The sequence below is a fragment of the Aethalodelphis obliquidens genome, unplaced genomic scaffold, assembly GCF_003676395.1.
Source record: "Aethalodelphis obliquidens isolate GAN/ISIS:26980383/991018 unplaced genomic scaffold, ASM367639v1 scaffold53, whole genome shotgun sequence".
Lineage (NCBI taxonomy): Eukaryota > Metazoa > Chordata > Mammalia > Artiodactyla > Delphinidae > Aethalodelphis > Aethalodelphis obliquidens.
The window spans coordinates 4970269-4994236 of record NW_020837997.1 but is presented as its reverse complement, the minus strand read 5'-3'; the positions used below and the strand labels follow the sequence as shown (position 1 = coordinate 4994236).

General features: G+C 50.5%; 2 protein-coding genes across 8 annotated transcripts; one reads left to right on the top strand and one right to left on the bottom strand.

Annotated features, from left to right (window-relative positions):
- Positions 1–1509: 1509 nt before the first annotated feature.
- Positions 1510–15042, top strand: SYCE2 (synaptonemal complex central element protein 2). Of its 4 annotated transcripts, none has more exons than XM_027084908.1 (5): positions 1510–1615; positions 2237–2352; positions 11967–12177; positions 13491–13679; positions 14793–15042. In XM_027084908.1, the coding sequence occupies exons 1-5, from the start codon at positions 1601–1603 to the stop codon at positions 14838–14840; spliced, it is 579 nt and encodes a 192-aa protein (XP_026940709.1). In that variant the 5' UTR covers positions 1510–1600; the 3' UTR covers positions 14841–15042. The 4 variants fall into 4 exon arrangements, with proteins under 4 accessions (XP_026940709.1, XP_026940708.1, XP_026940707.1 ...); XM_027084907.1 differs by having other exon boundaries at positions 1545–1615; positions 2219–2352; positions 11970–12177; XM_027084906.1 differs by having other exon boundaries at positions 1550–1615; positions 2219–2352.
- Positions 14140–20477, bottom strand: GCDH (glutaryl-CoA dehydrogenase). 4 transcript variants are annotated; one of them, XR_003428347.1, is made up of 13 exons: positions 20356–20476; positions 20150–20279; positions 20025–20060; positions 19599–19742; positions 19376–19438; positions 18925–19095; positions 18081–18210; positions 17783–17999; positions 17138–17241; positions 16746–16871; positions 16296–16456; positions 15944–16056; positions 14140–14708 (listed from the first exon to the last, which is right to left on the bottom strand). XR_003428347.1 is itself a non-coding variant. In XM_027084903.1 (12 exons), the coding sequence occupies exons 2-12, from the start codon at positions 20238–20240 to the stop codon at positions 14635–14637; spliced, it is 1317 nt and encodes a 438-aa protein (XP_026940704.1). In that variant the 5' UTR covers positions 20241–20279; positions 20356–20475; the 3' UTR covers positions 14140–14634. The 4 variants fall into 4 exon arrangements, 3 of the variants coding, with proteins under 3 accessions (XP_026940704.1, XP_026940706.1, XP_026940705.1); XM_027084903.1 differs by lacking the exon at positions 15944–16056 and having other exon boundaries at positions 20356–20475; XM_027084905.1 differs by lacking the exons at positions 15944–16056; positions 16296–16456 and having other exon boundaries at positions 20356–20477.
- Positions 20478–23968: the final 3491 nt, after the last annotated feature.

Sequence of the window (23968 nt, the reverse complement as noted above, 5' to 3'; positions counted from 1 at the left end):
GGGGACACGGGTTCATGCCCCGGTCCGGGAAGATCCCACATGCCGCGGAGCGGCTGGGCCCGTGAGCCGTGGCCGCTGAGCCTGTGCGTCCGGAGCCTGTGCTCCGCGACGCGAAAGGCCACAGCAGTGAGAGGCCTGCGTACCAAAAAAAAAAAAAAAAAAAAAAAAAAGTGAGATTTTTCCCAGTAGATAATCCTCAAATCTTCAAATCTGATGCTGCAGGAAGACGCATCTCGCATAACTTGTAGCTTTGCCACAAGATACTGTTAGCCACTGTTTATTAAACTCTTAATGTGTTCCAAATGTTTATCCCTGAAACTCTTATAATAGTCTCATGTTTTAGATTTTATCACCTTGCTATTAGACAAAGATGGGTTTTGAGAGTGAGTGGCAGTTTAATGATCACCCCCATTGGGAAGAGCCCAGATTGAAACCCAGTTCTCCAGAACGTAGGTGTTAAGGTGTGTGCTCTAGTGTGTGGCCAGGGACAGAGCCCTGCACAGAAGGGCTCAGCGATGTGAGCAGATTCCCACTGTCTCCCTTTCGTGAGCAATGTGACAGGTGTCCCGAAGCGGAGCTCCATCTCCTTCTCAGTCAGATGGGACAAAGTCCCAACCCTTCATCCTTCACCCACTGCTTCCCCCAAGCCCTGCTCGCGCCACCAGGCCTGGCTACTCCTCAAAGGCACTGAGCTTGCTCAGACCTCAGGGCCTTTGGCCAACCATTTCAAATCCTTTGCCTTTTTTTTTTTTTTTTTTTTTTTTGCGGTACGCCGGCCTCTCACTATTGGTGGCCTCTCCCGTTGCGGAGCACAGGCTCCGGATGCGCAGGCTCAGCGGCCATGGCTCACGGACCCAGCTGCTCCGTGGCGTGTGGGATCTTCCCGGACCGGGACACGAACCCGTATCCCCTGCGTCGGCAGGCGGACTCTCAACCACTGCGCCACCACGGAAGACCCCTTTGCCCATTTTTTAACTGGGGTTTTTCTGTCTCACTGAGTTGCAAGAGGTCTTTGTAGATACTGGATACAAGTTAAATATTTTCTCCCAGTCTGTGGCTCCTTGTGTGCCAGTTACTATTATTGTTGTCACTATTAATTCATTACTGTTATTACTACTCTTATTATTAAGGGGTATGGGCCCAACCCTTAAGGGCCAGGCCCCCATGCTTTCAAGGAGCTTCTGGTTTTGGAGTGCAGGTAACTGATTCAAGGTGGTAACTGCATAAACTTTTTCACTGAGGGCAACAGGTCGCAATCAAGGGACAGCAAAGGTCAGAATTTTTTATTGGAAAGACCTCCGGGCAGAGCCGATGAACGGTCGTCCCCATTCCCCTACTGACCTTGGGCCCTGGAACCTCACACATGCGCACACGCGCGCTCAGAGACCACAGGCTCCTCCCGGCGGTGCCGGCTGCGCGCGCAGCCCCTAGACAGCCCAACCGCCACTTAACGGCCGTCCCCGCCCCGCTGCGCGCTCAAGTTCCCAGAAAGAGGCGGGGCCAGGAGTGCGCACCGCTGCCCATCTTGGGGGCGGGCCATTCCGGGGGCGGGGGAGGCGCGTGCGCAGAGGGCGTGAACAAGAAGGCGGGAAAAGACGGAATGGAGCGGCAGGGAGTACGCTGCGCTTGTTTCCTTCGCGCGGGCGGCGGGCGGCGGGCTGACGGGCAGGGAATGGCAGCGATCTTGGGCTTCCCCGACGAACCAGAGCCCTGCCGTTTGTCTCCTGCCATCGCGGCCCCTCCTCGCCCGACTGGGCTCCGATTTCCTGACTGACCTACCGGGCCCTGACTAACCGACTGATTGTGTGACTGACGCACTGACAGCCCAGGCAGGACCGACTTCCACGCATGGCGAGTGGCAGGAGTAGGGTAGAGAGAGACTCAGACATCCACGCGCCTCACCCGTTTTTCTTCTTCTTTTTCTCCTACCTCTTTTCCCTCCTTGAAGGCCTTGAGCCGACTCGCACACCAGTTAGCCCAGGCCCCCAGCACCCCATCCGGAGCACCTGTCCTCACCCCGGCCCCTTCAGGTCTCCCCACCTCAGTCCTCCTGTGCTCCAGGCACAGGATCCCCGCGATCCTCGTGGTGCCCGTCCCAGCACCCCCCGTCTCTTCTGCGGGTCCCCAACATGCCGCATCGGCAGACAGAGGTGCCCAGGGTTGACGGGGCGGGAGCAGGGGGATCTGACTGCTTCTCGCCCTCCTTCGACCTCTCAAGCGCTGGCCGTGCTCACAGGTGGACATGCCCCAGACAGAGTGCAAGGACCAGGAGCCACAGCTGTTGGGAGAGAGCCAGGAGCAGCAGCAAGGCGAGGAGAGCCGCGAAGAGGAGGCTGGTCGAGGGCCAGCTAGGTGAGGAAGAACCCGGCCCATCGAGTCCAAACAGACCCCTGAGTCCCTCTCATTCACCCTTTTCTTCCACAAGACCCTACCAGTGTCTGCTCTTGTCGCATTTGTTGCACATACTCGTCCAGCATCTCCCGTGTGCCTGGGATGGAAGTGCTGGGGACACAGCAGTGAGGTGACGTTCTAGGAGAACGTCTATAAACTTGGGAATATGCAGTAGTCAGGGGATGCTAAGTGCTCTGAGGAAAAAAATAGGGAGGGAGTGACAGGTGACCAGTTTATTTATTTATTTTTAAGTTGATAAAATACATTTTGTTTATTCTGATGCAAAGCCAGTCTAAATCAGCTAAGTCTAAATTATAAAATAAGCTTTTAACAACTAGGAAACAACTTTTATATATATGCATTAGCCAGTCTAAATTAATCCAGCCAAGTATTGCTTTGAAGAGGCCCTTAGATACCTGGAGTTAATTTGAAAATGAAGAAAAAATTGCTTAAGAACATCATATAGCAGTTCCTGTTCAAGAGAGCTGTGTATTGGGGTGGCCAAAAAGTTTGTTCGAGTGTTCCATAAAATGGTCAGAAAAAACCCGAACGAACTTTTGGGCCAACCCAGTATGATGCCTGTGAACTCCCCTCCTCCCAAGAGTCTACAGCTACATATGGAAAAATTTCCTCTTATAAAAACCTAAAGGCTGGGTTTCCCTGGTGGCGCAGTGGTTGGGAGTCTGCCTGCCGATGCAAGGGACACGGGTTCGTGCCCCGGTCCAGGAAGATCCCACATGCCGCGGAGCAGCTGGGTCCGTGAGCCATGGCCGCTGAGCCTGCGCGTCCGGAGCCTGGGCTCCGCAACGGGAGAGGCCACAACAGTGAGAGGCCCGCGTACCGCAAAAAAAAAAAACCCTAAAGGCTGGCTGAGTAATAACTACACATTAGGCAAATGAGAAGAAAATCACATAAAAGTGGGTAGGAAAGGCTAGGAAACAATCTCACCATATACCCTACCCCCAGTGCGGTGTCCCACAAGCAGGAGGGAACTCAGACCCTGGAGCTTCTCCCTGAGGACTGAAGGGTTCAAACCCACTCCTCAGGCATTTCAACTTGTTTTGAAGAGGTGAATTGTTGCACCTGAGACCATATGGCCTGCAAAGCAGAAGACTTCCTATCTGGCTCTTTATAGAAGTTTGTAGCCCTCTGGACTAAAAGGCTCCCTCTAGCTGCTGTGTAGAGAATAGATTATTGAGGGCGGGATTGGAAGCAGGGAGGCCAGTGATTAGGCAATTGGAATAACTGATGTGCAAGATGACCCTAACTTGACCCAGGGTGGATCCATGTAGGTGACGAGAAGTGGTCAGATTCTGGATAGATTTAAGAAGATAGAACTAACATAAACTGCTAGGGGATTCGATGTTGGAGTGAGAGAAAGAGTAGTGTCATGGATGACTTTAAAAAGACATTGTTGTCTTGCACATTTATTCACCAAGTATTTATCAAGGGTCTTGTTTACCCAAACACTGTTTTAGATGCTGGGGATACAATAGTGAACAAATCAGAATTCCTGCTCTCTTGGAGCTGACTTTCTTTCTCTTAGTGATACACACTTAGTAATTTACACAATGTACCCCAGTTTATTAATCTACTCGCCTATTGAAGGACATCTTGGTTGCTTCCAAGTTTTAGAATTATGAATAAAGTTGCTATAAACATTCATATGCAGGTTTTGTGTGGATGTAAATTTTCAGCTCCTTTGGGTAAATACAAGGAGCACAATTGTTAGATCATATGGTAAGAGTATTTTTAGTTTCGTAAGAAACTACCAAAATGTCTTCCGAAGTGGCTGAACCATTTTACGTCCCTGTCTTCAATGAATGAGAGCTCCTGTTTCTCCACATCCTCACCAGCATTTTGTGTTGTCAGTGTCTTGGATTTTTCCCATTCTAACAGGCAGTAGTGGTATCATTGTGTTGATTTGCAGCTTCTTTACAAAGTATAAAGTTGAACATCTTTTCATACGCTTGTTTGACATCTGTATATCTTTTTTGGTGAGGTATCTGTTCAGATCTTTTGCTTATTTTTAAATTGGATTTTTTGTTTTCTTATTGCTGAGTTTCAAGAGTTTTTTATATATTTTGGGTGTCAGTCCTTTATCTGATTTGTGCTTTGTAAAGATTTGCCCCCAATCTGAGACCTGTCTTTTCATTCTCTTAATGGTGTCTCTTGCAGAGTAGAGGTTTTAAATTTTAATAAAGTCCAACTAACCAATTTTTTCTTTTGATATTGTATCTAAGAAATCACCACCAAACCCAAAGCCATCTAGATTTTCTCCTATGATATCTTCTAGGAGTTTTATAGTTTTGTGTTTTAATTTAGGGATATCTATTTTGAGAAAAATTTTGTGAAACGTACAAGGTCTGTGTCCAACTTTACTTTTTTTGTATGTGGATGTCCAGTTGTTCCAACACCATTTGTTGAAAAGACTCTCCTTTCTCCACTGAATTTTCTTTGTTCCTTTGTCAAAGATAAGTTGACTATATATGTGTGGGTCTATTTCTGGGCTCTCTATTCTGTTCCATTGACCTATTTTCTATTCTTTCACCGGTACCACACTATGTGGATCGCTACAGCTTTATAGTAAGTCTTGAAATCAAGTAGCATCAGTCTTCCAACTTCATTCTTCTTTAATATTGTGTTGGCTATCCTGGGTCTATTGCCAAGCTGCCTTTCTAAAAGGTAGATAATTTTTTTAAAAATGTGATTTCACTTGGTGGCAAGTGCTGTGAAGAAACAAAACAGAGAAGGAGCAACTAGAGTGACAGGGAGTTTAGAGTAGCTGGAGATCGCTAAGGAGGTCACATGAGGAGGAGCCAGCCAGGAGGTGCCCAGGACTCCAAACATTCCAGGCAGAGGGAGCTGCAAGTAGCAAGTCCCTGAGGCAGGAGCAGGCCGGGTGTGTTCACAAAACAGTGGGAAGGCCAGCATGTCAGTCATTGTGATTGGCAGCAGTGACACCCAGGGTACACTGACAGACATGCTCATACACTCCCAGTGCTTCCATCTGACAGGAAAGGCATATACTGAACAAGTACTGACACGGAGGAGCTCAGGTAGCTAGGAAAATGTTTCCCTTGTGGGCAGGGGAGTGAGTGCCAGAGGGGGACTCAGCACAGGCTAGGTTGCAGGGCATTTTGTCAGCTGTGGACTTGATCCTAAGGATTTTTTTTTTTTTTTGGTAACAGCTTTATTGAGATATAATTCATATACCATAGACTTCACTTACTTAAAATGTACAATTCAATTGTTTTTAGTACATTCACAGAGCTCTGCAACCATTACCACAGTCAACTTTTTAACGTTTTCATTGCCCTGAAATAATCCTTTGACCCCTTAGCCATCACCTCCCAGTCCCTGCATCCTTCCCAGTCCCTGGCAACCACAACTCTACTTTCTGTCTCTACAGATGTGCCTCTGCTGGATATTTCATATAAGTAGAATCATACAATTATGTGGTCCTTTGTGACTGGCTTCTTTCACTGAGCATAATGTGTTCAGGGTTCATCCATGTTGTTGTAACATGTATCAGAACTTCATTCCTCTGTGTGGCTGAATAATATTCTATATTATGGATGTACCACGTTTTATTTATCCATTTGTCAGCTGATGGAAATTTGGGTTGTTTCTGCTCTTTGGCTCTTGTGAGTAATGCTGCTATGAACACCCGTGTACAAGTTTTCATTTCTCTTGGGTAGATACCTAGGTGGGGAATGGCTGGGTCATAGAAGTAACATGCTCAGGTTCCTGTTAAAAAAAGACACCGGCTGCTCTGTGAAGAATAGGTGGGAGGGGGCATGAGTGGAGCTGGGAGATAGGTGGGAGGCTTCTTCAGGGGTGGCATCTAGCAGGGCAGATGGAGAGAAGATGAGGGGGGTCATTTAGTGAGGCATGAGGATGGTGATGAGCTGAGGATGTCTCCCAGCTGCAGTGTGCTGGAGCCAGCTCCTGCCCGCAAGAGCCAGTTCTACACATCACTTCCCAACCTGGCATTTAGCAACTTCATGTTAGTAGCTTGAAATTGGCTATAGTGGGAGTCTCCGCACCATGGAAACTGGCAGACACTACAAATCAAGGCTTCCCCTGCCACTCCTGCTCCCCGCTTTCTGGCTTGGGGCAGTTTCCAGCTGGCAGAAGCACAAGTTGTATTTTGCCCTTGTTGAGTCTGAGGTGACCAGAGAAATACACATGAATGCGTCCAAGATAGGGGTTGGACTTTCTGATGCAGAATTTGGGGCGGGGTGGGGCAGGGGCTGGAGATGGTGCTGCTTCAGTGAAGGAGCTCACCTGGGGATAGAATGAGGCTCAGGACAGGGCGCCTGAGGACTGCACCACGCACGAAGCCAGCTTCCTCTTGCCTCCCAGATTCCTCAGTTGTAAACCAGACCGCAGGGCGGAATGGTTTCCAGGTGTGTGCAGTCAATTGGAGACCAGAAAAAAAAAGAATAATTGAAGTAGTTTGATAACACCTTCCTGCAAATAGTATGTTTAGACTGGGATCTAAGTGGTGAGGAGACACAGACAATTGCGAATCATTGAGAGACTTCGAGGAGTTCCAAAAGAGCTTTGGGCTGAGAAGCAGATGGATTAGGACCAGTGCAAGGACCAGTTAATAGATCCAGCAGCAGACTCTCAGTGACGTGATTAAAATGTGAGCACATTTCAGGCGAGAAGAGCAGAGGGTGAAAGGAATGGGCTCCGCAGCTTCGATTCAAACCTTCCCCCTTCCTGGCTGTACTTTAGCAAAACATCGTTTTGCCCAAGCGCCAAAGATTCTGTTGTGTTCCTCCTTGAATGTTTGATGAGCTTTCCTCCCCTCCTGGGACTGCCGCCTGCGGTGGTCATAAGTGGCTGGCGGATTGTTTACTTGTGTATCTGTTAGAGGCCATGGAGGGAGGGCCCCACCAGCGGGTGGCTCTGGCTCACACGCCTGCCAATCACAGCTTTACCTGGAGCGAACAGATGGTCTCTTCGCTTAAACCCATTTCCTCCGCAGTTCCCGGGCCCCCTGCCAGCCTGAGCTCTTCTCGGGAACTAGGTCCTAATCCTCAAAGCCGAATTAGGTACTCCTTAGAAGGACAGACCGTCATAGATGAGCGGAGGGATGTGTTCACAGCCCCCATCCCGACCCCCTACTGCCCTACCCCGTGCACACGCGGCCTACTGTGTTGAGCTGACTTCCATTCCCTGGCTTCCATCCAGGGTTGGGCAACAGAGGCAGGCCCGGGAATGGGGGGAAGCCGGTGGAGAGGACATGGTGCATTTTGTTTATTAAAGTTAATTGGTGAATGCAGGCCCAGGGAAGCCTATGATTCATTAGCATCCTGATTATATGCAGCTGCTGAGTATTAGAAAAATGAAATGGAAAGGAATAAATCCCCAAAGGAGAGGTTGGGGAAAATCAAGAAGCTCTCTGCAGACATCTGATGCAGGCCTTTGTCCCATAACGAAATGTGAGTGAGCTGAATTCCACTGATTTTTCACCATTTGTGTAGCTGCCACGAAGACCAGTTCCAGCTTTATCCCTTGAACTTGAAAAAGGAGCAACTCTGAACAGTTAGCAGCTCAAGCAGGTTGTGAGCAATTACACAAAAAGAAGCACCTGGTTCTATCATTGATTTTAATTTCAGAATCCTATACTGTTGGGACAACAAAGCAACTTTGGGTGCAAAGTGGCTTAAGAGCAAGAATGTTACATCTGGCTCTGGCTCCAGCAGCAGTTCATTCATTTAGGTATTCGGCAAATAGTTGTGATGCCTTTGGCATGAAGGCAATGCAGCCCCTGCCCAGAGTGTGCATGGCGCCTGGGGGGAGTCTAGTGTACAAACTGGCAGTGTTGTGATTAGAAAGCAAAGGTGAGGTAAGGATGCTCCAAACGTTGCCTCGTGAAGTTGACAGAAAGGAAAAATCGTTTTGGGCAAAGGCTGATGAGTTTGGTGAAATTGTGGAAAGTTTCAAGTTGCTGGGAGTGGAGTCTGAAAAGAGAAGGTGGAGGCCAGGGCCCTGGAAAGCCTTGTGTGCTGTGCTAGGGAATTTACTTGCTTCTGCAGCTGATAGGGGCTCTTGTAGGCTGTGGAGCAGAAGTGGGACATCAGATTGCGGTTATAAGGTCACTAGGGCCCAGGTGAGAATAATAGGCGTGGGGTTGTGAATGGTTGGGTGGTGAGGAGAGGATAGATTTGGGAGAAATTAAGGAGGTGGAAATGAAAGGATTCTGTGACAGGATTTGGAAGGACAGAGAGAAGCCAGGCTCCAGGCTGACTGCTAAGTTTCTGGCTTGGGAACCAGGTGGCTTTTGGTGTCATTCAATGAAATGAGGAGGGAGGACAACATTGGGCTGGTGTGCAGTTTTTTTTGCTGTTGTTTTTTTTGGCCGCATTGCCCTGCATGTGGGATCTTAGTTCCTCGACCAGGGATCCCCTGCATTGGAAGCGTGGAGTCTTTTTTTTTTTTTAAATATATTTATTTATTTATGGCTGCATTGGGCTTTCTCTAGTTGCGGCGAACAGAAGCTACTCTTCGTTGCGGTGCGTGGGCTTCTCACTGTGGTGGCTTCTCTTGTTGCGGAGCACGGGCTCTAGGTGCGCAGGCTTCAGTAGTTGTGGCGCATGATCTTAGTTGCTCCATGGCATGTGGGATCTTCCCAGACCAGGGCTCGAACCCGTGTCCCCTGCATTGGCAGGCGGATTCTTAACCACTGCACCACCAGGGAAGTCCTGGAAGCATGAAGTCTTAACCACTGGACCGCCAGGGAAGTCCCTGGTGTGCAAATTTAGAGGAGTTTGAAATGCCTCTGGGACAGCCAAGTGGAATGGGCCTGGGGATAGTCAGGTACCTTGTTGGGAGCTCAGAAGTTTGGGAGAAGGCTTCCCTGGTGGCGCAGTGGTTAAGAATCCGCCTGCCAATGCAGGGGACACGGGTTCGAGCCCTGGTCCGGAAGATCCCACATGCCGCAGAGCAATTAAGCCCGTGTGCCACAACTACTGAGCCTGCGCTCTACAGCCCGCGAGCCACAACTACTGAAGCCGGCATGGCAGAACTACTGAAGCCCATGCATCTAGAGCCTGTTCTCCGCAACAAGAGAAGCCACCACAGCGAGAAGCCTGCGCAATGCAACGAAGATTAGCCCCCGCTCACCGCAACTAGAGAAAGCCCACGTGCAGCAAAGAAGACCCAACACAGCCAAAAATAAAATAAATAAATTTATTTGAAAAAAAAGAAGTTGTTTGGGAGACATGAAAGAATGGATGGTAATGAAAACCGTTGCTAGTCATTCATTCTTTTATTTGATGCACTTTTATTATCTTCCCATGAGAGGTAGGTACCGGGGACAGCAAAACATTTTTAACAAGAATGCCCAGGGAGACTTTAGTTGGTCTGTTGTTTTCTAGCTGATATGAGGCTTTGCTATAAAACGTCTGCCTTAATCAGAGGCACGCTTTCTCATCTTGACAAATGCACTGAACACAAGTGTCTGGCTTTGGAGGCAGATGAACTTGCATGCTTTGTGTGAAGCCAGAGGAAGGAGGACTAGATCAGTATCCTTCACTCATTCAGCAAACAGTGGAGGACTTACTATGTGCTGGATGCTGGGAATGCAGAGATAAATGGGGAAATAAGGGTGTGAACAGTGACAAGCATAGGTCATAGGCGGCTCTGAGATGCCGTGGTCTGGGCTAGATCTCACAGTCAGAGAGCAAATGCAAAGGCCCAGGGGCAAGGAAACTTCTGGTAAGGAATACACGAGGACAAGGACACAGCCAGCGTCTCAGGCCTGAGGACTTTTGTGTCAGTGAGAGCCTGGCTCTCATGCACCCAGGTTTCACTGTGCTTGCATCCTGGGCCAAAATGAAGAGCTCAGGCAGTCGCGGAGAAGTCAAAAAAATAGTTGTATGGAGGAAGCATCCAAAAATCAAGACGTGTTTTTCTAAGTAGCTGTGCCTGCCTTGCAGTCATGGCTGACTTTATGGTTGTGTGTGAATTGGTGTGTTGAGGAACTGCTGTGTTGGCACCTCCGAGTCAGCCATTCAGAGCTGGAATCACCTCAGGGGGCGAGGAGGAAACAGAACTTTGGGGGAAGCAGGACACAGGCTGGGGGTCAGGCCAACTGGGCGCCACACCTGGCTCTGCACGGACTGGCTGGTGATCCTGAGAAAGTGACACAAACACGCTGAGCCTGTGTCCTCAGATATGAGGTAAAGATGATGGGGATAGACCCCAAAGCGTGGTTGAGAGGATGCAGCAAGATGAGGCATGTAGTTTAGCATGGTGCATGGCAGATAAAGCAAAGAAATGGCCAAAAAAAAAAAGCAACTTACCTTAAACATTTTAGCTTAATTTAAAACACCAATGGGTCTGCTGATCAGATTGCAACATTTTTCTTTTTTTTGCATAAACCTCATTCATAATGCATTACCCACAATTTCCACTTCTGTGTTTTTATAGCGGAGCAAAAACTTACAGGCCGTGACAAAGCGATCTGTATGCAGAATCCTAGATTTTTACGTTCTTGGTCCCAATATATAGCTGTCTCCCCCACACTTGATTTAATAGTTATGTTTTATTAGGGTCACCTTTATTCATTCCATTTAGCTTTATTAGACACCTGTCCCTTTTTCACATGTCACTAGCTAACATGATATTTAATGAATTGCATAATTATAGCCGTGTACAGTGTGGGACAAACATAACTAACTCTTCTGAGGGGTATTTTTTAAATTTTTATTTTTTAACATAACTACCTCTTTTTTAAAAAATTGTATTTATTTATTTTTGGCTGTGTTGGGTCTTCGCTACTGCGCGCAGGCTTTCTCTAGTTGCGGTGAGCGGGGGCTACTCTTTGTTGCCGTGCGCGGGCTTCTCATTGAGGTGGCTTCTCATTGCGGAGCACGGGCTCTAGGCGTGTGGGCTTCAGTAGTTGTGGCACGCAGGCTCAGTAGTTGTGGCTCACGCACAGGCTCAGTAATTGTGGCACACGGGCTTAGTTGCTCCGCGGCATGTGGGATCTTCCCCCACCAGGGCTCGAACCCGTGTCCCCTGCATTGGCAGGTGGATTCTTAACCACTGCACCACCAGGGAAGCCCCCCATAACTACCTCTTAACAGGCCACCTTACCTGATGGGAGCAGAGACACGCAGGTACACTAGCCCCAGGTGGTCTGCATGCTGCTATGAGCATCACTAAGTAGGTTTAGAAAGGGATGGAAAGGGATTCAGCAGGCTGGTGACAGGAAGATCATCTAAGAAAGCATCTAAACTATTTTTAATATTATTGATGCTCATTTCAAAGCAGCAAGTAGGTGTAATAAAACGACTGTGGGCTTTACAGTCAGGCAGATCTTGTTCGGGAACCTTGGGCAGATTTTGTTTGTGCTCCTGGGTCTGTTTTCACAGTTATAAGATGGGATGCCATCCCTGCCTCTCAGGGGTGGGGTGGGGGTGTATGTGTGAATGAAATAAAAAGTGTCACCCACGAGAGACACACAACACAGGTTCTCCTCCCACCACAGAGCTAATTCAGATCAGCCACTGTCAACAGAGTTTGGTGCTGATCTCAGTTTCCTATACTTTCAGAAGTCAGGTTTCTAGCCCCTCTAGTGCCACCTCCAGTGCCAACCGCCAGCTGATGATGCTGGAAGGGAAGTCAGGACCCTACTTCTCCTCTCTGGACTCGAGCATCGACATCCTGAAGAAGAGGGCCCAGGAGTTGATCGAAAATATCAACGAGAGCAGGCAGAAGGACCATGCCCTCATGACCAACTTCAGAGACAGCCTCAGGATCAAGGTGACGGATTTCCCCCTACATACTGCCAAGCCCCAGTGAAAGGGGAGGGGGTTCTTTATGTAAAAAGTGAAAGGGGAGGGAATGAACCGCAGTTATGTTCCCAGCATGGTGCTAGGCAATTTGCATGCAGTACCTCATTTCACCCTTACAACAATCCTGCAAAGAGATTGGACCCATTCTGTAGATGGGAAAAGTAAGGTTTGGAAATAATTTGCCTAAGTGAGAAAACCAGGATAAGAAGCCAAGGTTCATCTGCACCCACAGCCCAGGCCCTTACTTCATGCCAGGACTAATGGCTGTGGCAGGAGGGCATTGAGGCATAACCTGCATTGTCACACCCATTTGTCCTCCAGAAGTTGAATGATTTGTGACAGGAGAGTGGAGGTCCCTGGACATGGCTGGGGCTTATGTCTAACAAAGCCTGATGTTATGTTCAGGTCTGGTGTTAATGGTTGTCCCCGCCGATGCTTCTTCAGAATGCGTAATGGGTCCTGTGAGCTGGACAGCTTGTGGATTCCACATGTCATCTCTCAATGACAGGCTGACTTTTTTCCCTGCCCCCCACCATCCCTACCTACCTTGTACATAGAAAATTTAGAGAGTAGAGAAAAATATAACATAGCAGAAAAAATATAAGAACACCCTGATACCACCACCCAGAAGCCACTTTGTTGCATGTTTTCTTCCAGTCTCTGTTCTATGTACTTTCCTCCTAACCTGGTTGAGCTTATACTATATACATACTTTTGCAACTTGTTTTTTTTAAATATTTATTTTATTTATTTATTTTCCTTTTCTTTTTTTGGCTGCGTTGGGTCTTAGTCACGGCACACGGGATCTTTGCTGAGGCACGCGGGATCTTTTTCCTTACGGCACGTGGTCTGCTCAGGTTTCTCTCTAGTTGCGGCGCGCAGTCTTCTCTCTAGCTGTGGCGTGAGGGTTTTCCTCTCTCTAGTTGTGGTGTGTGGGCTCTGCGGCACACAGGCTCTCTAGTTGAGGTGTGGGAGCTCAATAGTTGTGGCACGCGGGCTTAGTTGCCGCACGGCATGTGGGATCTTAGTTCCCAGACCAGGGATTGAGCCCGCGTCCCCTGCACTGGAAGGCGGATTCTTTACCACTGGACCACCGGGGAATTCTCGCACCTTGCTTTTTAAAAAGAAAAACTTAACATATAGGCAATTTCACCTCCAGTCACAGGAGTTGTTTTTACCACTTTTATAAGATAAATTGCAGAAATCTTAAAGAGCCAGCTAGAACAAATGTCTTGTGATGCCTCTTGTTTGACTTTCCAAGAACATCTTATTCTTTCAAAGGTTTCAGACCTGACAGAGAAGCTAGAGGAGAGGATGTATCAGATTTATAATCACCACAACAAGATCATTCAGGAAAAGCTCCAAGAGTTCACCCAAAAAATGGCAAAGATCAGTCACCTGGAAACAGAGCTCAAAGAAGTGTGCCACAGCGTGGAGACCATGTACAAAGACCTGTGCGGCCAGCCTGAGGTAGGACTGAACTCAGGCATGCACATGGCTGCCGCCAGAGGAACGAGAGTTGTAGCAGCTAAGGTGAAAGTAAATGTCAACAGAGAACAAGGACATTAGCACCACCGGGCCCTAAACCCCACAGGGGCCACTATTACTGCAAAAGCCCTGGGGCTCTTGCCATCCCACTTGTGGCGCCGTGCTCCCCTGTAATGTGGGGAGTCCGAACTGAGAAGCTGGACCGTTATTTCCCACACTGTGCGTCAGCTCTGTGGTGACAGAAAGGACAAAATCCCCTCTGCCCTGAGCCCTGAGCCCTGGCAGTGCCTAACCGGGTTTATTTATTACAGCCGAGCCCAAAACTCAGGCATGGATCACTGAGGCGGGGGAAATCCCCACCAGGTCCCAGCGCGCTTCACAGCCCCGACACATGTTCCTTTCTCCTGTGACTGAAATAACTTCTCGGGTGGTTACAAGTAACTGTGGTCCAACACTGTGGGCTCAGACACGCAGACTCTTTATTATTCTCTCTTTCCCCCTCACTCTGCTCCAACGTCCAGCATAAGGCACTTACCCTAAGATGGGAGGGTCAGAGGGCGCAGAGTAAACTCTTGCTGTGTGGAGGGGGTAGTTTGCGTAGTCAGACACCAGGTGGGCCTCACAAGTTGCTTCCATGTCACTCTCCTTCCCTGTCCCTGCTCCCCTGTCAAAGGGAGCTTCTGTTCCAAGGTGAGTGGAGTCTGTTCCCATCCACAGTTAAAACTGGATTGAGAAACTCAGTACAGACAGTCCCATCTTCTTTTTAAGGAACACATTTGAATGACTTCAAAAGGGAAATTTTGATATTTAAAAATCAGCGTCTCTCACTTCCCACCAGAAGAAATGGCTCCATCTGCCACCTCCCTGACTAAGCTCAGAGCGCAGTATCTCCCTGGGAAGGGGTTTGGTACCATCCGGGCTCGCAGGTGAAGTGGGTTCACTTGCTGGCTGTGAACGCCTGGATCCCTGTGATTGCCCTTCCGAGGATCAGAGCATGGATGTCATGAGTGCCTGGGCAAGACAAATGCAGAGTTGGTTTGGAGTCTTAACAGCTTACAACTTCCCTTTAAAGTCAATCTTCATGTCTCCCCACAGGCTACTACTTTGGAAGAAGAACAGACCCACAAAGACAGCGAATGCTGACAGCTGCCAGGAGAGCCCCCTTAGTGACAGCCACCAAGGGAAGGCTCAGAGGCCACCATTCTGGCCATGCCGAGAAAATTGTTTTTCAGAGTTCTGTAATGCATCTTGGCAAAAACCGACTGACCAACCAACCCAAAGCTCCTTGTGCCAGGCCCAAAACTGCAGCGAGTCCAGCCCCCACCATGGGCCAATCTTTGGTGCTCCCCGATTCACCCGACCCCAACCACACACGGTTGATTAAACATTTGATTTTCAACCCAGCCATGCTTTCTTCCCACAGAGGTGGAAAGAGCTGATGAGCTCTGCAGAAATGGATCAGGCCCTTTCTCACTCACAGGAGGAATGGGAAAGCAAACATCAGACAGTTAGTTGCCTGTCCCAGATGATCCCCCATCCTAGAGCCACCGCCCCACGCCCCACATTCCACATCCCATCCCACATCCACATGTCTAAGTAATACCTTACAGCACGCAGTGTTCTCATTTGCTCTTCCTCAGCTTCCAGAGGTGGAAGGCAGAGATTATGGCCTCCCTTTTATGGAGCAAAATAATTCTATTTTCTTCCTAAAGTGCAAATCTGACCCTGTCCCTCCCCTGCGTAAAACTATCTGAAGGTGCCCTCTGCTTGTCCTCTGGGTCATTGTCATGCCTGTAGAAACCCCCCACCCCCAGCCCTCCTTCTTGCTGTTTCTGGAATGTCCCATCCAGAATACCACATGGATACTATTTCACCATCTCTGCCCAGGGAGCTCCTACACCTCCCTCAAGGCTTAACATGGTCCCACTTTCTCCCTAAGAGATTGAGTGCCTGTTACAGCTCCCTCTAGTTCTGTGTGACTCACACTGGAATTGTACACCTCTTTTCTTTTTTTTTTTTGGCCGCACCACGGCTTGTGGGGTTTTAGTTCCCCAACCAGGGATTGAACCAGGCCGCAGTGAAAAGGCCAAGTCCTAACCACTGGACCTCCAGGGAATTCCCCACATCTCTTTTCTTTTTAATTATCTTTTTCTATGTCTGTCTTCCCACGAGGCAAGGGGTTCTGGGCCCCATGTGAGTCACAACTAGTTGTCAGGTGCAAACACCACAGCCTGCAAATGATTTACCTTTTCTCTTTTTTTCTCACATAAAATGGAGTGGTGATTCCTGTGTGTAGCTGCACTCTCACTCCCTTGTATCCACCAGCTCCCTGGGCATTAATGCCCCGCTCTGGGAATGCCTGTGGAAGCCATAAGCAGGCTTGGGAACATCCCTCCCCTGGAGCATAATGGAGGAAAGGACTGGGAGGGTTTACTTCCACGGTCCCAGTATGGGCCACTCCAGATAAGGGACACAGGGTGGGACTTGCCCCAGGTCATGCTGCCGACTGGTGACAGCTGGGAGTAGGACTTGGGTCTGCTGTCCTCTTCCCCAGACGTGAGGCCACTGTGAACCCCACCCCAGGGATCCGGCCCCCACCTTCATAGGTGTTCACGGCCTCCAGGTTCATGGCATGCCGGATCACGTGATACTCATCAGAAATCCCATTCCCTCCCAGCATGTCGCGGGCCTGGCGGGCAATGTCCAGGGCCTTCCCACAGTTATTCCTCTTCAGCAGGGAGATCATTTCCGGGGTGGCCCTGGGAACAGCACAGACGTGTAACGAGCATTGGATTATAAAGAACTGACCCTGCTTTGGGCATCCAAGCATCCCTACACCCTGGACAAACCCAGCTGGGGAGGAGGGTTACCGTCACAGCAACAGACACAGCTCCTAATGAAGGAGAGGCAGGAACGGATGGGTCCCAAGGGGCCACCAGGCAGGAAGGACCTCTCTCTCCAGGGCCAGCTGCCACCATGCCCAGAAGGGGCACTGGGTCCTCCCACCACAGCTGCCTCCCGCTTCCTCCCCAAACACACAGCCCCTACTTGTCTTGATCCTTCAAGCGGCCGAGCTGCAGGCAGGTATGAAGGCCCAGCGTGATCTCGGTGAGCATGTCCGCCAGCTTCTTCTGAATCAGTTGGTTCTTGGCCAGTGGGACACCAAACTGGATCCTATGTGGTCAGGGTCAGGGTAAGTACAAGGAGGGCCCACTCCCCAGTCCTGTCCCAGGGCCTTCCCGTGCTGCCTCAGCCCCCATGCAGCTCACTCTGGCCCTATTGTTGACTGAGCGCCTCACTGCTCAGAAGGACTTCCTCGGCCATTTCACAGAGCAAGGAACTTAGGTCTTGTGGGTGGGGGCCAGGGGTGGGGGGGGTAAGAGACGGAACCCAAGCCCCCACGCACCCCCCCAGGAGTTCTCATGGCAGCCCCTACACACCTGTCCAGGGTGTACTGCCGGGCCGTGTGCAAACAGAACTCAGCAGCTCCAAGCACACCCCAGGTGATGCCATAGCGGGCATTGTTTAGGCAGCCGAAGGGACCCTGCAGGGTTCAGAGGGGGCCTCAGCCCCACCAAGAGGAGATGAGAGGCCTGCGCAGAACTAACTTTTAAGTAGTGGGGGGAAGGCCCCCTCCCCAGATACCCAAGACATGCAGTCAGTGTAAACAAGGGGGACTCAGGGCAACTGTTTAAGTCACACGTGGCCCTGACACCAAAGCTCATGCACATAAGGTCTTGCTCACTGCCGGCTCACTCTTGGTTTGCATACAGTTCTACCCAGCCCAGGGTCTGGATTGGATACTCAGACCTGGGGTTGATGTAAGGAGACAGGAAGATGCACATGCATCAAAGGATTAAGCTCGTTCAGGCCTATAAGTACTGGGCAGAGCCAGCATGAATGAGATGGTCACCAAAACGGGGCAGCTTCTGCACATCAGTGAGCCAGGCAGAGCCTCTCCAAATCACTACTGTGTGAACTCCATGTGTGTCTGTTCCCCAGCTGGGTCTCTAGCATGGTACCTGCCCAAGAAAAGAGAACCAGCAGGTGACCTGATGCCAGTTCCCAAGGTGGCTGCTGCTTACCGCCAGACCAGACGCCTTGGGCAGCACATTCTCCTCTGGCACTTCCACGTCGTCCATGATAATCATACCCGTGGCCGAGGCCCGCAGAGAAAACTTTCCCTCAATCTTGGGGGCCGAGAGGCCCCGCATCCCCTTCTCCAACAGGAAGCCCCGAATGCAACTATCTTCGCACCGAGCCCACACTACAAACAGGTCGGCCACAGGTGAGTTGGTGATCCTGGAGGCAGGACAGGCAGTGAGGCGTCTGGCCGTCACCCACTGCCCTTGCCCACCTGCCTGAGGCGCCCAGGCCCCTCACCAGGTCTTGGCCCCATTGAGAGTGTAGCTCCTGCCGGACGGGTTCTGGCGGGCTCTGGTCTCCATGCTCCCGGGGTCACTCCCATGGTTAGGCTCTGTGAGCCCAAAGCAGCCCAGGAGCTCCCCCTTGGCTGCAGGCATGAGACAGGGTCACGAGGCTGCCTCTCCCCCATTCATTTCCTCTACTGAAAATTGTCAGCCTCTCCGCTGAGCCAGGCCAAGGCAGGTCCAGCCCTGCCCTCACAGCACTCCCAGGTGGTGGGGGGACAGGTCTCACCCAGGCCATAGTCACAATGCCATGATGGGGTGAGGCCCAATACAAGTCAGGAAAGGGTGGGCTAAACTGTCTTGAAGGGCAGTGAAAAGGAGTTAAGCAGGAAAAGGTGTGAAGAGCAGTCCTGGTAGAGGGACCAGGATGTGCAAAGGCCTAGTGGTACAACTGAGAATTCCAAGTAGTTGAGTGTGGCTGGGAAGGAGCAATCAAGGGAGTGGCCAGAGATGCGGTGGAAAGATCAGCAGAGGCCTGCTCACGTGGGGTTTTGTGGACCCGGTTAGGAAGTTAAGACTTTAAACTTTGGACTGGAATGGGGAGTACAGAAAGCAAATCACGGGGGCTATGATGGTGGTGAGGAAGGGGCAGAGTTAAGAGAGACCTAGGAAAAAAAAAAAAGACTTAGGAGAATCAGATGTGGGGGTGAAGCCCAGGGTCTGGCAGGGGGCCTGAGTGGCCACTGGTAATATCCTTGGGGTGAGGACAGAAGGCAGGCCTGGGGATAGCCCTGCCCCTGAGTTTCAGACCATTGGGACTGCCCTCCTTCCACCAAGCTCCACAGGCAGCTGCTCACCCAGCCGGGGCAGGTACTTCTGTTGCTGCTCCTCGCTGCCGTACGCGTAGATGGGGTGCATGACAAGAGAGGACTGGACACTCATCGCTGACCTGTAGCCGCTGTCCACTCGCTCCAGCTCTCGGGCCAGGAGCCCATAGGCCACAGATGAGACTCCAGCACAGCCATACCCTGGTGGGTGGGTGGGGGAGGGGAGAAATAGGGCAATGGGGGACAAAGCCCTGCCCAGATGAGATCAGTGACTCCTGGGGCCCAAGAGACACAGCTACATGGGGCACCCAAGGAGAGGGTACCAAGCTGGCCCTTACTTGAGAGTTTCATCCCCACAGCCACTTCAGACAGAGGGATTAACAGCCTCTCTTTACAGACTGGGAAACTGGGCTCAAGGAAAGGAAGGGGCTTTTCAGGACACAGTGGGGGCTGCAGAGTGTGGAGAGAAATTTGTCCCTACCTTTGATGGTGGGGCCCAGCACACCCAGCTCCCCCATCTCTGAGATGATCTCCCGGTGAAAAACTGCAAAGGGACAGATGCCCAACTTCAGCCTTGGCCCATTGGAGACCCAACCCAGGGCCAGAGGTGCCCAGCTAGAGCAGGCAGAGCTGGTGTGAATGGTGGAGAGTGTGGTTCAGGTGGCAGCGGGAGCTCCAGGGTGCCCACCCGCCTGCCTGGGCACCTTCGTTGCGATTGGCCAGCAGGATGCGGGGCATGAGGCGCTCCTGGCAGTAGGTGCGGAAGGTGTCCCTGATGAGGACCTCATCTGCTGTCAGCTGCTCCTCCAGCAATAGTGGGTCCCTCCAGTCAAACTCGGGCTGCGAGGCTGGGCAGAGTTGGAGGAGGTGGGGCTCATCCCTGCCCACCCGATCACCACACCCTCCCCTCCCCAAGAATCATCAGCCCCATCCCTCAACCCCCATTTCGCTCCCAACAAATGTGGGCTGCAAACAGGACTGACAAAGTGGCCTTTCTCGGGGAAACTCACTGCCTCAGCGGCCCTGCCTCCCCGCCTGGGCAGCCCTCGGATTCCGGGACAGAGCCCATCCGGGACAGACAGACAGTTGGACAAGGGCCGCAGACGCACGGCGCGACAAGAGGTCCTTACACTTGGCTGATCGGCTTTGGGTCTTCCCGCCTTTTTCTGCAAACACAGGACGGGAAAATCACCCCGGGAAAGTCCCCAAGCCTCAAGTTCCTCCCTCCCCATCCCACCCCAGGTCCGGCACTGACCGGTCTGCGTCGCCGCCGAGCTCCATGAACGAAGGACTCGCAGGCTGGGTCCGCGGCTCAGTAGCCACCCATAGACGCCTCTCAGAGCCATGTGGGCAGCGAGCTGGCGAGCGGAACAACCAAGGCCGACCTGGAGGAATGGAGGCGTCTGAGCGGACTGGCTTCCCTGGCCCTTTGCGCCCTTGGCCCCTATAGCCAGTCCTTACCTGGAGACCCCGGGCTCACCGCACAGGCCACAGGGCTACTGACCAAGGCTTTTGACCTCCGGAGGGGGCGGGCTGGGAAGAGGCCAAATGGGGCTTGTCATTGGTTCGTCCTAGGACTCCGCTCTTTCAATGCTCTGCCTTTTAAAGGGGCCACGGCAGCCTTGCAGGCGTAAGCAGGCGCGCCCAAGCCAATGCACCTTAACCCCTTTAAGGGGCGGAACAGGAAAGGGGCGGAAGGCGAGTGCGCCAACTCGATTGGCCAGCTGTATTCCTGCTCTGATTGGCCCTGGGAGGGAGCTCGGCCCACTCCTGGTGGTAGGGGGCGAGGGCAGAGTCTGGAGTTAAAGTAGGCAACTGAGGCACGAGAAAAATGGGTCCTAGTACCCAGGAGACCAGACCTCAAGGTCTCCTTTAATGGGGTACTCTGTGTGGGAGGAGGAGGTGGGCTCTGGTGGGCGATCTCAGCCCAAGCTGTCTGCCAGTCTGTCCCAGGAAGCTTGCTAGCCACATGTGACTGTGACTTGGTGTGATTCCCTATGCTTTGTGATTCTGTGCGGTTGATTGAGTGACTGTGTATCTATATGTGAATGGGGCTGACTGTATCTGTGACGTTGTGGGGCTGTTGATTATGGGTGGTTGTGTGCCTGTGTAACTGTGACTGTCTGTGTGGCTGAATGTCTTTGTGGTTTCTTGTCTAATTGTAAGCTCGTGTAATGGTATTCTGTGTGATCGTGTGTTTTTGTGGTACTGTGTGCATGACTCTTTTTTTAAATAATTTTTTCAGGGCTACTGATTTTTTTTTAAATTTTTTGTTTTATTGTATTTATTTATTTATTTTTGGCTGTGTTGGGTCTTCATTGCCGCGTGAGGGCTTTTCTCTGGTTGCGGCGAGCGGGGGCTACTCTTCGTTGTGGTGCGCGGTTCTCTCACTGCGGTGGCTTCTCTTGTTGCTGAGCGCAGGCTCTAGGCGCGTGGGCTTCGGTAGTTGTGGCACGCAGGCTCAGTAGTTGTGGCTCACGGGCTCTAGAGCACGGGCTCAGTAATTGTGGTGCACGGGCTTAGTTGCTCCGCATGTGGGATCTTCCCGGACCAGGGCTCGAAGCCGTGTCCCCTGCATTGGCAGGTAGATTCTTAACCACTGCGCCACCAGAGAAGCCCCATGACTCTGTTTTGATGGCTTTCTCTGTAGATGCGGCTGTTACCTTTGTGAGAATATGACTATATATTTTTGTGTATGTCTGGGCGATTGTATATATGTGTCAGTGTGATTTGGTCTATGTGTTGTGTGTGGTTGTGAGCTTGAGTATATAGCTGAGTGAGTGGCTATGCTCACCTAGATCACTTTTGTGAGCACTTGTGTGGTGTGCTTTCGAATCTGGATGCATCATGCTTGACCATCTCTGTATCTGAAAGTCACTCATCTACCATGACCGTGTCCATTTCCCAGCTGGGGAAAGGAAGGCTCAGAAAGCAGATTGGTCTTGCTCAAGGTCACAATGGACCAGGCCTCCTGCTTCCCAGGACAGACCCCTCCCTGCTCACCCAGGAACACCTCTTCCCACATAAACAGTCTGGGTAGTTGTGTGTAGAATGCTCTGTCTCACACATTGTGGCTGAGTGTGATGGGAGTAACTGTGAGACTGTGTCTGAAGGTGATCACTAGCCTGCATATCCCCAAGTGCCTGGGGCCTGGGTGTGTCCAGACTCTTCCACTTTCTGGGCCCTTCTTGCCCTTAATATCCAAATAAGATGATTTGAACTCTCTTCACTCAGTAGGGAGTCCATCACCACCCTGAATTGTCTGGGATTCTACATAACTCTTATTCTTCTGGACACCTCCCTCCGCCAGGAACCAATGGCCTCCCTCCTTCCATCCCTTCCTTTCACCAAAGCTCCCTGCCCTGGAGTTGTTGTGGATATTGGAGTTCTCTGTAGGGGGGCGTAGAGGGTGCTGACAGCATACACATTAGGAAACCCAAATTAAGGCTCAGGCCTTGCCACCCAGGGAAGTCTGTCATCCGTACTGGCTACCTGCTCCCAGAGGCCTTATCTCCCAGCCAGATGTCCACCCCTCCCCCCCTGACCCTCAACCTCTTGCCTCACCTTTCAGAGCCAAACATGCCTGTTAGTGCTTTATCCTAAATCATGGAGATGTCTCCCCAAGAGACACTCTGCTTTCTTCTCCAGGAAACCACTCTAATTTCAAACATTTTGTTTGATTGAAGTGAAATTCACATAACATAAAATGAACTTTTATTTTTTGGCTGTGCCGTGTGGCTTGCAGGATCTTGGTTCCCCGACCAGGGACTGAACCCCAGCCACAGCAGTGAAAGTGCTGAGTCCTAACCACTGGACCGCCAGGAAATTCCCTAAAATGAACCATTTAAAGTGTACAGTTCAGTGGCTTTTAGTATATTCACAATGTTGTGCAACCACCACCTCTATCTAGTTCCAGAACACTTCCATCACCCCTGAAAGGAGACCTTATACCCATTAAGCAGTCACTCCCCATTTCCGCCTCCCCCTCCAGCCCCTGGCAACCACTAATCTTTCTGTCTCTGTGGATTTGCCTATCCTGGATATTTCGTATACGTGGAATCATATAATATGTGACATTTTGTAACTGGATTCTTTTACATAGCATGTTTTTGAGGTTCATCCATGTTGTAACATGTATTAGAACTTCATTACTTTTTATAGCTGAATAATATTCCTTTCTATAGATGGACCACATTTTGTTTATCCATCCATTAATGGACATTTGGGTTGTTTCCACCTTTTGGCAACTGAAACTAATGCTACCGTGAACATTAGTATACACATACTTGATCCAGTACTGTTTTCAGTTCCCTTAGGTATATACCTAGGAGTGAAATTGCTGGGTCATATGGTAACTCTATGTTTAACTAATTGAAGAATCATCAAACTGTTTTCCACAGTAGCTGCACCACTGCATTCCCACCAGCAGTGTACGATGGTTCCAATTTCTCAGCATCCTCACCAACACTTGTTATTTTCCTTTTTTTTTGTTGTTAATAGCCATCCTAGTAGGTTTGTCGAGCTGATTTTTCTGATTTTTTTTTTTTTTTTTTTTTTTTTTTTTTTGCGGTACGCGGGCCTCTCACTGTTGTGGCCTCTCCTGTTGCGGAGCACAGGCTCCGGACGCGCAGGCTTAGCGGCCATGGCTCACGGGCCCAGCCCCTCCACGGCATGTGGGATCTTCCCGGACCGGGGCACGAACCCGTGTCCCCTGCATCGGCAGGCGGACTCTCAACCACTGTGCCACCAGGGAAGCCCTGTCAAGCTGATTTTTACATGACTCTTTTGCTCCCCCCACCCTTGTTGCACATGATAATTTTTTGTCTTTTTGTGTGATGCATTTATGCTGCACCAGCTCTGGTGATGTTCCTCCATCTGGGTGAGGTTGTATGCCTTTCACTACCAGGGTATCTGATTTCATGTTAGTGTGGTTGTGTTTGGGTGCGCCCCCTGTGGTTGTGCATTAGTAGTTCAGTTGTGTGACTAAATAATTATACACAGTATCAGAGACAGGTGGCTGTGACTATGTAAGGTTGTAGCGTGTGATCATGTCTGTGCCTGATGTATAACTGTG

What these genes read in the sequence shown, in the direction of transcription:
- SYCE2 (XM_027084906.1), top strand. An exon ending in GCTGGTCGAGGGCCAGCTAG is followed by an intron (nt 2,353 to 11,966) that starts GTGAGGAAGAAC and finishes CTATACTTTCAG; the next exon opens with AAGTCAGGTTTCTAGCCCCT. An exon ending in ACCTGTGCGGCCAGCCTGAG is followed by an intron (nt 13,680 to 14,792) that starts GTAGGACTGAAC and finishes GTCTCCCCACAG; the next exon opens with GCTACTACTTTGGAAGAAGA.
- GCDH (XM_027084903.1), bottom strand. Translation starts at nt 20,240, where the DNA reads ATGGCTCTGAGAGGCGTCTATGGGTGGCTACTGAGCCGCGGACCCAGC. An exon ending in CTCGGCGGCGACGCAGACCG is followed by an intron (nt 20,061 to 20,149) that starts GTCAGTGCCGGA and finishes CTGTGTTTGCAG; the next exon opens with AAAAAGGCGGGAAGACCCAA. An exon ending in CCAAAGCCGATCAGCCAAGT is followed by an intron (nt 19,743 to 20,024) that starts GTAAGGACCTCT and finishes AACTCTGCCCAG; the next exon opens with CCTCGCAGCCCGAGTTTGAC.